The sequence below is a fragment of the Pogoniulus pusillus genome, chromosome 2, assembly GCF_015220805.1.
Source record: "Pogoniulus pusillus isolate bPogPus1 chromosome 2, bPogPus1.pri, whole genome shotgun sequence".
NCBI lineage: Eukaryota > Metazoa > Chordata > Aves > Piciformes > Lybiidae > Pogoniulus > Pogoniulus pusillus.
Window position 1 is genome coordinate 18,199,100 of NC_087265.1, and position 14,911 is coordinate 18,214,010.

The following is a 14,911-nucleotide window of genomic DNA, read 5'->3' on the forward strand; positions in this document are numbered from 1 at the left end:
CAATGATTAAGTACCTTAGCTAATAATCTAATTAATCTAAAAGTACAGCGCATGATTACCTTAGCTGAACCTGTTTGCAGAAGAAACACGGTGAAATACACAGGGGGAAAACAACAACAACAAAACACACAAAAAAACCCCAGCATAAAACAGAAAACCACACCCAGCAATTAGCTGACTCCCACTTGTTCTGCTGCCATGTTTGCAGAAAAAAAGTCAACATGCAAGAACCTGGAACCCTGAAGCAGCAATTGGAACAGGAAGCCTTTTATGTTGCAATCTGAAGTTCAAGTCCCATACTTTGCTCCAGTTAGCACTTTCATTTTTGAAGCTGGCATGACTGCAGGATGGTATGGATAACTGCAGCAGGTCCAAATCAATTCATGACAGTAATGACAGTGAATTCAATGTTTGGATGTTCTGATTGCTTATTACAGCAGAGAAATCTAGAGTTTCAGAGACTATGGTAGAACCTGGAAGTCTCACTGTGACTTAAATTGTACCTTTGCTAATTTTGAATTGTGCACGTTTTTAAACTTAAGGCTATCTGCATCATTGCTAGGATAAAAATCCATTTTCATCTTGGTCTTTGTACTTAGATGTAACTGTGTATTTAATGTTTTTAAACTGCATTTTCTGTGGAGTTTGTCTGAAAGTTAGGCATGTCTTACTGGGCTTGAACTCACGTTACAGTACCTACATTAACAGTACTATCTGTGAGAAAGTTTCCTCACTGCTGGACTTTATAACAATGAAGTAGGCGTAATTCATTACCTGCACCCAAATATACTTTCATTTTGGAGCTGGTACATCCCCACAGGCAGAGAAATTCACAAAAGTTTAATATCTTTTGGAAAAATGCACTCATGTAGTGATTTTTGTTTACCTCAAAGTCTCTTTTATATCTCAATAATGTATAAAGGAAGTTGACAGAGCTAGAATCAGATATTCTTCCCATATGCTCTTACTATTCATTTTTATCACAGAAATTCTGGAATTTGGATGTAATTTCTTTCCATACTACCTGTTTTCCATCCATTTCTGCCCTGCCACCTTTCACTGCTCTGTTTTGTGTTTGTTTCAAAGGCTGTTCTTTCATCATGCTGATATGTCTGCCTTGAATGTCTATCTTTGGGAGATGTTGTCCTTGAGGGAGCAGAACCCAAACATCAGCTCTGGCCAGAATGCCACAATAGCTTGTGTAAGATATTGTAATATATTGATGTTCCAAGAATTTTACTGCAATAATGGTATCTTACACATGCTGTTCAAAACGGACCATAAAACCTGGCTACCTTCTTAAACAGATCTGTCTGAAGATAAAAAACAAAAGGAGAGAAGTAAAAATGGAGGTGTTCTAATCTAATCCCTCTCCTTTTATCTCCTCATCCATAGCAACCCAATGTGACAGGAATCACATTTTCAAATCTTGTTTTATTCCAATACTTCCTACAAATACCTGATAATATCCAGTTATGTTTTCTCACTGTTATGAAGAAACAGTGCTGCAGATTCAGTAAGAGACAGAGCGTAGATTAAGAAGTGCTTGTATGATTAGCTGTTGTGTTAAATATGTACTTGACTGTGTATTTATCTATGCATTAACAGAAAGAGTTTTTTTCTGTCTGCTCTTTTTCCAAGAGCTTAAAAACAAAGTTTGTCTAAGGCTGACACTGGCACGCATGAAGTATGTGGCAGGCTTCTGAGATAGCTCTCTTTGTGCACATAGTGGGAGGCAGAGCTGGCTTTTCATTGCCAGTACACTCAAAATCAAACAAGCTTGTATTTTAAAAGAGCTGAAAGGAGTTAAAAAAAAACCCATTTCTTACTTCCTTTTAGTGGGTCCTGGGCATCTAACTGCTTTACCATCCTGGGTCACAACATGGATATTCTTGCACCTGGATGCTTCTTCTGTTTATTTAAAAATATTACAGTTTAAGGAGCAATCCTCAAACAAATGTACAGGCTAGATAATACCAGTTGACCAAATAAATGTCCAGCAACAAGCAAGTTTGACATATTACATGCTCTGAAGGGACAGACATCAATGGATTAATTCAAAAGGAGTGACATCCTTCTAGATACTGCAGCTGTCCCCTGGTACATCGTTTTGGTCTTGGAGGAGGTATGTTATCACCTCTGGTCATGGTGTAGTCTGAAATGAAACTCTTATCTAGTGGAGAAAGCATGGCCATAATACTTCAACATGAGACAGGGCATGATAAGAGTCTTCACAGACCTCTTTGAGAAGAGGATTTCCACTCAGACTGGTAACATTCAGGAAGCAAAACAGAAATCCTAAAATGTTAATTTCATGCATAAAGTCTTGATGAGAGTTTTTTTGTGCTGTTTATGTGGTATATTAAGGGAGACTGGCAAAGATAAGTTTCTGGCTACCTGTTTTTTTGGGGATCAAGGGAGCAAGAAATCCTTTAGTGACTATCCTCTCTGTATTGTAGAAATGCAGTATACCCCAGAGAGAGTCAACATCTGAGAAACTTTGTTGGGAGACAGAAAAAAAGAGAGAAAAAGAGAGTGTAGTTTGTTTATTGTTGTTTTTAAAGGGATCTATTGACACTTTAGGATGTTTTAGAGGCCAGAAGGAGGAACTAGTGCTCATTTGTGTATCCTGACTACTTTGTGCAACTTTCAGTTTGAGACAAACAAGTGCAACTTGGATGTTTTCTGAGGAATGCGATAGCAGGTTCTCCTCCTGCTGAGTAATAATAATTATGGTTCTTATACTCCCATGACATTTCCTTTTCTTTGTATGGGTTACATAAAGCAAGAATGCTCCTGATAGTTATTCACACTGCTTTAGCCTCCCTAATCCAGTTCTTAGCAAGAAAAAGTATTTTGCTTTTTAAAGCAAATCTTCAGTTCATCAATAGAATGTTAATAATTTAGCCAGTTATACCACCAAGCTATGCTGTCAGTGGTCAGATATGAGCTTTTTGCCCTTCCTCTCAGACTTGCCCCAAAGCTTTTCAGTAAAACTGCATAAATAACTTGCTGAAAAGGATTTGGCTCGTTTGATTGTTGCCTCCACTCAGCAAAGAGCACCCCTTAACCTTGGTGCTTATGGTCCTGAGGTTTATTCTAAAGACTGTTTTCCTGAATAAAACTTCTAGGTTACATGCATGGAATTGTCCAGTTCAACAGGTCAGTTGGAATAGGAAGAATCTGCAAAACCTAGTTTGGAAAGGAGGTTTCTTTGTTTGTTTTGAGTTTTTCTCTGCTTCATGGGAATGTATTTGAAGATTAGATCTAGTCAGTTGAAGAAATCTGTCCAAGTAATAAACATACTTACTTAATACTATGTAGATCTAGGATCATATTGATGATCTCAGTTAAGCCCTATAGTCTCCAGTTACTAAAAGAGAGAGGAGCTTACTTTACATGGCTTTACAAAGTGCTTTAGAGAGCAATAAGAATATAAGTAATGCAATAAACATGACATTCTACATTTGTGGAATAGTTAGCAATAGTTCATCATTTCTGCTTGTAATATTTATGATTACCTCCCACAGAAATGAAACCAAAGTAATCAGAAACCTTAAAGGGGAAAATCACATTTCTACTGATTTGGACATTACAGAACATTTTTGTATGGTATGTTTGGTTTTGGAGCAAAATCCCCAAATAAAAGGATTATGTGTGCACAGTGCAGCAAATGCGAGGGCCCAGTTATGGTCCTCAAAGGGCTTTTAAAATAAGTGAGCTAACATTTGCTTACCTGAAAAGAATAGCTAGCTAGAGAGGAATTTGAAAATATTTTTTCCCCTTTGAGAAAGACATCATAAAATTAGCTAAAAATAAACCTGTTTCATGTGTACTACCTCTAGTTCATTTATTCTAGTTCACGTCAAATATTTCTGCTATTAGTGTACCAGAAAGCAAAATGTACTAGAATGTTTTAACAGAACTGCATGGGTTTGGTGAGATGGTGTCACGGAGGGGAGTTCTCAGTACCTATGCCTATTTGGCGGAGGGGAGAAATTAATTGGAGTGAGATAATTTTATATAAAAATATAGATTTATTAATCTCAATATTCTGAACTCTTGCCACCCCCAACCACTGTATATTAATATTAAATTTTGATACACGTTTATGAAAACAATCAAGGATAAAATATGTACAGAAACTGGTTAATTAACTAGCAAACATTCAAACTATCAACAGAGAGAGGAGTTTTTCCCCGTGGCTTAATGCCGTTTGGGGTCCCTATGCCATTTGCCCAGCAGAGCAGTCTGGAGCCGATTCTGCTCAATGGCAGAGACAACAGATATTTACAGAGGTATTAAAGCTTTTACTCACAATTCTTACTAATTATTAATCACCCTCCGGGGCTGCATCACAGCCTGTGTGTAATGTCCAGACTTCTGGGGATCTCTGCCCATGGACTTTGAGGCTGGAATCCTCCCAGCTTGAGGGGAGATGATAAATCTTCCCAGCTTCTGGGGAAATAGGTTTCTGACCTTTTTCTCCTGGCAAAGAGGCAACCTCTGCCTTTGGTGCTGCTGGCTTCTTCTGGGTGCTTCTGTCCAGAAATTCTCAGCTGGCAGGATCTGCAGTATAGGAGAAGAATATCTGTGCTGTCTCTGGCACAGTTCTTCACGGCTAGAAGGCCGTGTGTGTGTGCAGACAATCCAGAATCTGCTTCCTGGTTGTCTCAGCAACAACGGCTCTTACCAGGCAATGATAGGCAGCGGGCATGCAAAGTGTGCAGCTGCTGGGAGTCTGAGCTCCGTAGGTAAAGGCAATGCAGGATCTGGTCCTGATAACACAATAGCATGCAGATTTGCACAGCTGGCTTAGAAGACTATAGGCTCCTCATATAGATATATATGTGCAGGCTTAAATGAGCTCTGCAAGAAAGATATGCAGGCAGGTGAGCTGCGAATGAGTCAGAGCAGGAGGTCTGGGCCTCTGAGCATCAGAGCTATGCAATGGCATCTGAGCGTGGGGGTCTGAGCTGCTGAGTGCTGCAAGTGAGGGTCAGAGCTGTGCAGGGGTCTGAGCCATGCAGGTGAGTCAGAGCACGTTGTTTACCTGTGCACCCCTATTTATTGAATGTGGGCTGAGATTAATGGCCCCTTTCGCCACTAGAATCACCAATCAGGTTGACAGTCAGCCAAACCTTACCATAATAGGCAAAAGCTGCTTGTCTGGACTTTCCCAAATATGGTGATCACATGGATTTACCCCAGGGAGACACGAGCTGGGTGTGTAGGGGCTTACGCAACCTGTTTACAACCAGGGGTCATGGCAGAAAAACATGTCCAGGCATGCATAGGCATAAGCAAGCCTGCTTTTGGGCCTACAGGCCCTCCACAACAGATGGTTCTTTTCAGACCATTGCTTCATTCTCTTAGCTTGCTGAACTCTTCTTTTTATTAAACAATTTATGGGGAAAAAAAAACAACTAACAACAAAACCCAACAACAACAATAAACCAAACAACCAAATACCAAAACCCCAGATGCTATTCTGCAAGGATTTACTAAAATATTGTAATCTCTTATCTCATGCACCTTAGTGTAGAACCAATTTCTGCAGAAGAGTCATTAACGTTATTTGTACTACCATTGCAGTGAATCTAGCGTTTCAGAGCCTGCAAATGCTGATAACTCTTGAACCAGAATTAGATTTCTTAGTAACAATCAAAATTGCAGTGTCTTCAAAAGCAAAGTATTGGCAACTGCTAAACAAAACAAAGCCTACTATAAGAAAAGTGGTGGTATTTTCATGATGTACTCTAACCACCATCATTATTCTCATTACTAGAGATCACCTCTTGCAGAAAAAAAAAAAGTCTTCATTGTAACACTGTTAGCAGTTTCATTGGGCAGATAAGTTAGCTTGCAGAGACTGAATTGCTGTCTTGTGTAGATCATCATAGCTCTTGTCTTCGGGAAGACACACAATTATATTTAATAATTGTAATAAATAACACAACTGTGACCTGAAGTCGTGTTTCTTGGCTGCAACAACCATTCATATACAACAGCAGGTTGGGCAGTCATGCATAAATTCGGACTCAAATCATTTCCTTTCAGACAGCAGGCCTGGTGCTGAACATGATTCATCCCTGCTATCTGGACTCATCAGAGTGTGTAACTCACCTACTGTTGGGATTAGGATGCTATTTATGCTCTGTACTATGGCAAAAAATATAAAACAGAAAGCATTTTAGGTTTAGATATCTCATGCATTAGGTGATATGCAGGCATATGATAAAGAAGCTAATCTTTTTCCCAAATGAATTTGCAGTTTAAATGCCAGACAGGGCAAAAGATAAGGCAGAAAAGAGAAGAATGGCAACAAGAATGTGTCTCATACAGTTTTTTAGTCCTTTCATACAGATAAATAGAGACCTTTAGTTTTCAGATCTGTCAGTCTGCCAACTTTTGACACTGTATGCATTGATATGTAATGGATTTTGGGGTTTAAAATTCATGGATTCATACTTGTGCCCCTGGATTGGACATCAGAACTTTGATTACTGTGCAAATTCACCAATGAATGCATGTCCTTTTTTCTCTCTTTTTCAGGGGGAACAGCTTCCAGACTTAAGGGCTTTTTGGGATGCATTCGTTCTCTACATATAAATGGACAGAAACTTGACCTCGAAGAGAGAGCTAAAATGACACCTGGTGTTAAACCTGGATGTCCAGGACATTGCAGCAGTTATGGTAACCTCTGCCATAATGGAGGAAAATGTGTGGAGAAGTATAATGGTTATTCCTGTGATTGCACCAACTCAGCCTATGAAGGACCTTTCTGCAAGGAAGGTAGGCAGCAAGCTTTGATTGCAGGTTCTTAGTAGTCTCTGAACTGCAGCACAATTTGACTCATGTCAGCTTGATGTCGCTCATGTTACAAGGAGATGCTCTAATATCAGCTGACCCTTCAGTACTACTGTTTGTTTTAAGCAGGCTGTCATTCCTCCTTTTGCTGACTCCATTAATGGCCTCAGAAATTAGAATGCTGTTAGTTGTACTATTAATGTAACTGTATGCCACTATGATACCAGTATTGAATTGTCTGTATCTTGGCCCAGACATCAGAAAACAGGGCTGTAATTTTTCATAACATTGTCTGCCCATGTCTGAATATTTACTTTTCCTGTTCTTAAAACCTCATCCAGCTTTGCCCACCTTAAGATCTTGAGGGCTTTTCTTTCCAGAGTTTTTGAGCAATGGTGTTATGAGAAGAGGTGAACTTTCAAGTTTTATTTTTTTTTACCATTCCTGTGACAACCCATTCAGAAGTTAAGAGATTTTAAAAATAATCATTAAGCATTCAGTCTCTTGAATGCGTCCACAATGAACCTTTCTGTTTGGCTTGTAGATGTTGCCAACACCAGAAAAAGGAGTGGGGCAAATAAAGAGCATCTCATTTAGATAGCACGTGCTTTGGAAAAGGAAGGAAATAGTAAAACTCATGCTCAGTAGCAGCAAGGGTTTTACTTACTGTGGCTGCTGCTTACCTCATTAAGAGGGTCACTTCATCTACTGGTGTAAATCAGCCTAGTTGTACTGCAGTCCATGGAACTATGCTCACTCACATGAACTGAGGATTTGCACCAATGCCAAAAGAGGCATATTAACCACAGTGTCCTGTTAGATACTGCTGTAGAGGTGAAGATGCTGTACTGGAGAAAGCAGTTGCAGTCAGTCTGTAGCTGGAGACGCTGCCATCTTGACTTGACTTTAATCACATTAGGAAAAAGAAGGTGTTATCACACCTGCATACGTCATGGCCAGACTGCACTGAAAACATGAGCAAGGAGTTCTTGGAATCTGAGTATGCACAAGGTGTTTCTTTTCTTTTGGAGTCATCAAAGTCAGCTTCCCTTAGTGGTTGGCTTTTGTTCAATGTGTTGCTTTAATAATGACTTTGTTTAAAAAAAGAGACTGGAAAGCACAAATATATTCTCTTTCTTGTGGGGGGGAAATAGAGAATATTGCCTTACATGTCAACTGTCAGAAGATAGTGAACCGGGCTTTTATTTGGCTGACAGACCTCTTGGCCTATTCCACCTTGTGGAGCTCTGCTTCTAGCACTAAAATAGTTTAATTTAGAGATCTCTGTCCATACACTATCTTTCTCTGTGCTGCACAGATAGACTATAAGGAAGGATGTACTGCTCATCCAAATAAGGAACAATGACGTCAGCTGGATCAAAGAGTTTTGCAGTGTTCTGCTTCTGAGGCAGTGTGCTCATGTCCATGCCTGTCTGTGATATCTGAAAATGCAGCAACTGAAATTATTCCCTTGGTTTATGTATTCTTTCAGAGGTTTCTGCATTATTTGAAGCTGGCACTTCCATTACCTATATTTTCCAAGAGCCTTATCCTGTCACAAAAAATGCAAGCACCTCAAGCTCTGCCATTTATGTGGATGCTGTCATGTCCAAGGAAAATATTGCATTTAGCTTTCTCACTGCACATACTCCAAGCCTTCTGCTGTACATCAACACCTACCTTCATGAATATTTGGCTGTAATTCTCTCCAAGAATGGTAAGTGCTCTTGATTTGCTACCAAAGAGAGACCAGGGTGGCTGTGCTAAGGGTTTTTTTTTTTTTTTTGTGAGAATAGTATAGAATTCTGCACTGATTTAAGATCATTTCAGTGTCTGCAACATTATTAACTTGATGGTATTCAGTTCACACAACTGGCTATCACTCTTGTTTATAGCCCTTTATTTGGCATTCAGTGCTGCACTTGCCTATTCAGTCTTTGAATAATCATGTTGTTGGATCTTAAAATGTGCTTTGAGTTTCATTTGGCAAGATTGTACAATAGCAATCCTTTGCTATTTATTCCACACTGAGATCCATTAGGCCTCTAAGATAAGGCAATGAGAAATACCATGAATGTACAAGAACTCTTGGTGCAGAAATATATCATTTTTTCTGTTGCATTCTATCTTGGCACATGTGTTGGTCTTCACTGGGTTGTTTCAATGGAATATGACCATTATGCCTGAATATTAAAGCCAGAAAATGTAAAAGTGTTCTAGATTCACTGATGAAAACATGAGCTGCAAATCCATTTTTTATTAAAAGTCAGACAATGTGGGGCCTTTCTAAAGATATGCCAAGATTTTGATGGCATAGGTTCTATGCCTTCTCAGTAAGACTGGCTTCAGAGTTGTTGCAGTGCTTTCAGAAAACTCACTCCAGATGAATATCATCCTAGACAAATGGGGACTTTTGAATTATTGAAGAATTATCAGGCACTGGAAGTGATGAGTAAGCATGTTGTTGAGTCACTAGCCTCTGGAAGAACAATTGAAAATGAATGCTACATGATTGGATATGTACATTTGACCAAACGACCCAGATTATTCTGAAGCCTTGTAAATCCCAAAAAAAGGAGGCTTTCAAGTACCAGTCAAATGAAACTAGAAGAAGACAAAAAAAGGTAACAAGTAAAAATATTTTATTCTCTACTTGGGCTTTTTAGTAGTTTATCTCCTGATTATACCACATGGCTGATGCGCCAGCTTGCATGGGATGGCTACCCAAATCCCCAGTAGAGGCTGCTGGGAAAACATCAGCCTAGACCCATCACCCCAAGGTGAAGTTGCAGCCAGGCAATGAAACTACTGAGGAAACTCCATGCTTTCCTATCCAATACTAGATTTCTATCTCTTATTTGGTCTCAAATGCAAGTGTTTATGATTTTCAGATATATGAATTTTCCAGTACGTAACTCCATGGTGCCAGAAGTTAGCCTCTGCTGAGGTCAGACATTGGAATCTGCTTCTCAGTTATGCTCAGGTCTCTTGATGACACTCAGGCAATTGGAAATAGCCCTAAAGTGACTGGAAATGTAATATTCATTTAAATCACCTTTACTGCTGTCAGAATAGTGTAAAATAACCTTAGAAACATGAGTCAATTGACTTTTATTGATGAAATACAATCATAAGCTGGCTTTAATTGCAAAATTCTGAAAGGGGCACAAGTAATGATAGCTGGGAACAGGGTTGGAGTCAGGACACTAGGATCTGTTGTAGCATGCTAGCAGGAACAGAGATAAAAACTTTGCTTTTTGGCAGTTGCACCATCTGCAGATCTCTGGCTCAGATAGAGACAGAGAGTCTCCTACTCCTGGAGGTAAAGTGTCTCAGGACACTCAAGCAACTGAAGCAGTGGTGCTTTTTCTCAGATTTGTACTTCTATTTACTCACTTGTAAAAAAAAAAAAAAAAAGAAAAGAAAAAAAAAAAGAAACAAAAAACCCAAACACCACCCCCCCCCCCCCCAAAAAAAAAAAAAAAAAAAAAACCAAAACCAAAAACAACCAACCAACCAACCAAACCAAACCAAACCAACAAACACCAAAACAGAGGTTTGGTGAGATGTCAGGTTCCAAAACTCTAGACTATAAAATGTAGCACTATGCACAAAGAATTACTAAGCTGACCTTGGTTAACTCCTGAAAGTCTCTTTCAGGGTTACACTGAGCACGCTTCTATGTCATTCTTTTAAGACAGTCATTTCAGTCATGCATATTTGTCCCAGTTGTAATCATCTTTTTGTTTTAATCTCATGTCATTTTGTTTCTTAGTCTTGTTGGAATTGAAATTATTCCAATGAGAATGACATTCAGATATGTTACTCTTTGTTCCTCCAAAAGGTTTATGCTTGCAATAAAGTTACTGAACGATGAATAACAATGTCCTTTGTAGCACTGAAAGTGAGCACAATTCCTGCTCTCTTACTGGCTCTTTTTCAAACAATCTTGCTGAGTCTGGCAATGTATAATAGGGCCTAAGCATGTCCCTGCTGGATAACTGATTGGTTAAATAAAGGCTGTACCCCAGGTAACATAGGAATGGACATTCTCACTTAAGTCATGAGGGGTAACGTGCTTTGCCATAATCTCAAAACCCTTTCCACTTGTTTAGAAACTATATTGGAACAGTCTATATACTTTGATACCTCACCTCTGTTGTAGAGGCAGGGAATTAACGTGGCCAAGTCAGAAAAATATATAAAAAAGAATTATTTTATTTTCCTGAAATCCCACCTCCAAACCTATATACAGAATTAATTTAGTTTAATTAGCAGACTCAGATTGATAGAGACTATCTCACAAAGGATACTATAGATAAATTTGGCTGGTTTATAAGTCAAAAAATGGAAAAGGCTAAGCTACAAACACAGCTTTCCCCACTATAACTCAAGCTGAGCAGAAGAGTTTACTCACAAAGTGAGCTAGGCTGTCTGAGAGAAATGTGGTCCAGTTGCTTGTCAGCTCTCTCTCTCTCAAAAGGATATCCAAGGCTCGTTAAGCCTGTTAAGCTTGCACAAAAGAGTGCTTACGGTAGGGGAGCCATCCTAGGCAGGGACAGTCCAGTCCCTCAGGAGCTTGTCCTTCACAGTGCCTGGGGACTCTCTCTGCAGGAACTATCAAGGTGGGGGAGAACCCCAAGGTGGGAAGCACCCCAATATCTTTCAGCTTCCTAGACAAAGAGACACTTTACCATTTCCTCAGCATGAAGACCACAGCCAATCACCAGCCTGATTTCAGCGTAGGCATCTGCACTGATCACCTCTGTGCCAGAAGGACCCTTTGCTCCCTCCCCTTCAAGCCTGCAGGGCAAGGGGGGAAACAGTTTTTTTGTAACTTTCCTCTCCCATTCAAACCACTGGATGGGAGGAAACTGGGTATCCAGGACACCAGTACAACATCTATATGTATTTTTCAAACTACTTATTCCTCTTTTCTATTATCCACAAAATAACCAGGCAAATTATTAGTTAATAAAAGTGACAATAAGAATAATGTTTCCTGTAATTCAGACAGACTTCCCATGTTAAATATTTACCATAAAAGAGGTTTAAGTGTCTGCAAGGCTCATTCATACTTAGACTATAATAAAAGGGGCTTATGAGAGTGAATTTGTATAGGCAGATATGGTCTAATCCAGTCAGGTGTGAAATATTTCCTGTAAAATCAATCAGTTTCAGTAAACTTAATAAATTTAACCCAGGCACATTTTGCACTATCAGTCTGTAAAAAAGGTGATATCATTAGAAAATACAGTACACATTGATTGAGACACTAGAATTGTGGTAGTAAAATGATTCATTTAGAGTTAACTAACAGGCCAGTGTAAGGTCTGTGAAAGGAAATAAAATTGCCTCATTCCCACTCATGATTTTACCCATTCAGATCAATGCTGCCCACACAGAAAGCTCTTTGAGTGTATGGAGCCTCAGAGGGAAGATGGTTCATGAGGGAGGTAAAGTGATAATAGATGTTGGATGTCACCATATGTCAATTTAGAAACTACAATTCTGGACCTGATTGGGTATAATCAGCATGGCTTCACTCAGGGCAAATGGGCAAATCCTGCCTGACAAACCTGGTGGCCTTCTATGAACAGGTCACTACATTAATAGAGGAGGGGTAAGCAACTGATGTCATTTACCTGGACCTGATCAAGGCCTTTGACACTGTCCCACACCACATCCTGATCTCCATGCTGGTGAAACATGGGTTTGATGGGTGGACTACTAGATGGATAAAGAACTGGCCTGAGGGCCACACCCAAAGAGTGGCTGTCAATGTGTCCATGTCCAAGTGGAGGCCAGTGACAAGTGGAGTCCCTCAGGAATCAGTCCTGGGACCGGTCTTGTTCAACATCTTTGTCAGTGACATGGACTGTGGCATTGAGTGCAACCTCAGCAAGTTTGCTGATGACAGTGCTGTGTGGTGCAGCAGACACGCTGGAGGGAAGGGATGCCATCCAGAGAGGCCTCAACAGGCTGGAGAGGTGGGCACAAGCCAACCTCATGAGGTTCAACAAGACCAAGTGCAAGGTTCTGCATCTGGGTCGAGGCAATCCCAAGCACAAATCCAGGCTGGGTAGTGACTGGCTGGAGAGCAGCTCTGAGGAGAGGGACTTGGGGTGCTGGTGGACAAGAAGCTCAACATGAGCCAGCAGTGTGCACTTGCAGCCTAGAAAGCCATCCAGATCCTGGGCTGAATCAGGAGAAGTGTGGCCAGCAGGCCGAGGGAGGTGATTCTCCCCCTCTACTCCACTCTGGTGAGACCCCACCTGGAGAAGTGCATCCAGTTCTGCAGCTCCTATTACAAGAAGGATGTGGACGTGCTGGAGCATGTCCAGAGAAGGGCCACTGGGATGATCATAGGGCTGGAGCACCTCTGCTATGAGTACAGACTGAAAGAGTTGGGGCTGTTCAATCTGGAGAAGAGGACACTCCGAGATGACCTTTCAGTATCTGGAGGAGGCCTACAAAAAAGCTGGGGAGGGACTTTTTAGGATAACAGATAGTGACAGGACTAGGGGAAATGGAGCAAAGCTGGAGATGAGTAGGTTCAGGCTGGATGCGAGGAGGAAGTTCTTCATCATGAGCGTAGTGAGAGCCTGAAATGGGTTGCCCAGAGAGGTGGTTGAGGCCCCATCCCTGGAGCTGTTTAAGGCCAGGCTGGATGAGACTCTGGCCAGCCTGATCTAGGGTAGGGTGTCCCTGCCCATAGCAGGTGGGTTGGAAGTAGATGATCCTTGTGGTCCCTGACTGATTGTATGATTCTATGACCTATTCAGATGTCCTCCTTCTACAGCAGGCGATGCTCAGTTGTGTCTAGCAGCTAATATTTCTAGACACAATTCCCACCCAAAGAATTTACCTGTATCACAAGGTTGTTCTTACCTCTGATCAATTATCTCATATCCTGGCAGCCTATGAGTAAGTTTTAAAAATGTAATGTTTTTAAAGATCACTTGGGTATTCTTTCCACCATTGGTTAATACATTTATAAATCCTATATATCTTTCAAAATCATTTGTAATAACTTAGTATTGTCCCCTTCTCTACAATCTTGCACATTATACCTATTCGTGTTTAAACTGTGCATACATATTAACGTGTATGTATTATATGTAGATGGGAATGCATATTTATATATAGATGGTTATGTATATATAGTTTTCATAGTCTCATTGATTCCACTTCTGAAAGATTAACAGTAATGTAATAATTTGCACTGTAGTTTTAATATCAGTGCTGGAAATTTTTCATATTGTTAGTACCCATTACTAAGCTACATAAAATGGCTAAATATATCTAATCAGCCTTTTCAGTGTGTCAGTCTACGTCATGGGAAGCTACTGCCAAAAAAAAAATTCTTTTCTTTCTCAGGCTAAATTTTCACTGTAAATTTTTTAATTTACATGATTTCACCAAGTTACCAAGTTACCAGTATCTCACTATTAGTATCATTGTCTTAAAGACAGTAATTAATGGGGCAGAAAAATATTGAGAGAAACTGTAAGTGCTTCTCCTTTCTGCATGTTTCTTCCCCTCTGCAAGTGATCAAATGTGATATGAATGTGATGAAATATATAATATAGAAAATGTTTTGCCAGGACTTTGATTCTCAGTGTTGTTGGCTTTCTCCATGGAAACAATATGATTCCTAATATGGAAAAACAGCAGATAGCTACCATCAAAGTAAAAAGATAGAATCTCAAACTATCCTAGAGTGATTTAAAATTTATCTGTATTTATTATCTGATATCATAAGAAACTAAACAATTTGAGTCCTTTTCTTTTTGGTTGTTTCTGCACAGTACTTACTGCCATCCCAGTGTGCCAGCATTGCACTTTGGGATAAAACAACTCTTGAGCCACCAATATGGTTAGATGGTCGTTCTCCAATTTTTTTTGTGTTACAGTGACTTATATGCTTACTTGGAAGTGGTGTGCACAGCTAACTAAGTTTAAGATTGGTACATCTGGAAAGTACAGATTGGTCCAGGGTTATGTACATGATACAGATAGGTTAACATTGTATCAACAACCTGTAGGATCAGCCCCCTGGCAGCTGGCTGACCCTGCCTCCTGCAACTGGCACTCTACA

The 14,911-nt window shown here is 40.0% G+C and overlaps 1 protein-coding gene across 2 annotated transcripts in view; it reads left to right on the plus strand.

Moving 5' to 3' along the window:
* CNTNAP5 (contactin associated protein family member 5) overlaps positions 1-14,911 on the plus strand; it is a 366,715-nt gene that overhangs the window by 312,814 nt on the left and 38,990 nt on the right. For both annotated transcript variants that reach the window (XM_064157679.1, XM_064157672.1), the window contains exons 18-19: positions 6,556-6,795; positions 8,303-8,527. In XM_064157679.1, the coding sequence (XP_064013749.1) occupies positions 6,556-6,795; positions 8,303-8,527 (465 nt within the window). The remainder of the gene's footprint in view (positions 1-6,555; positions 6,796-8,302; positions 8,528-14,911) is intronic.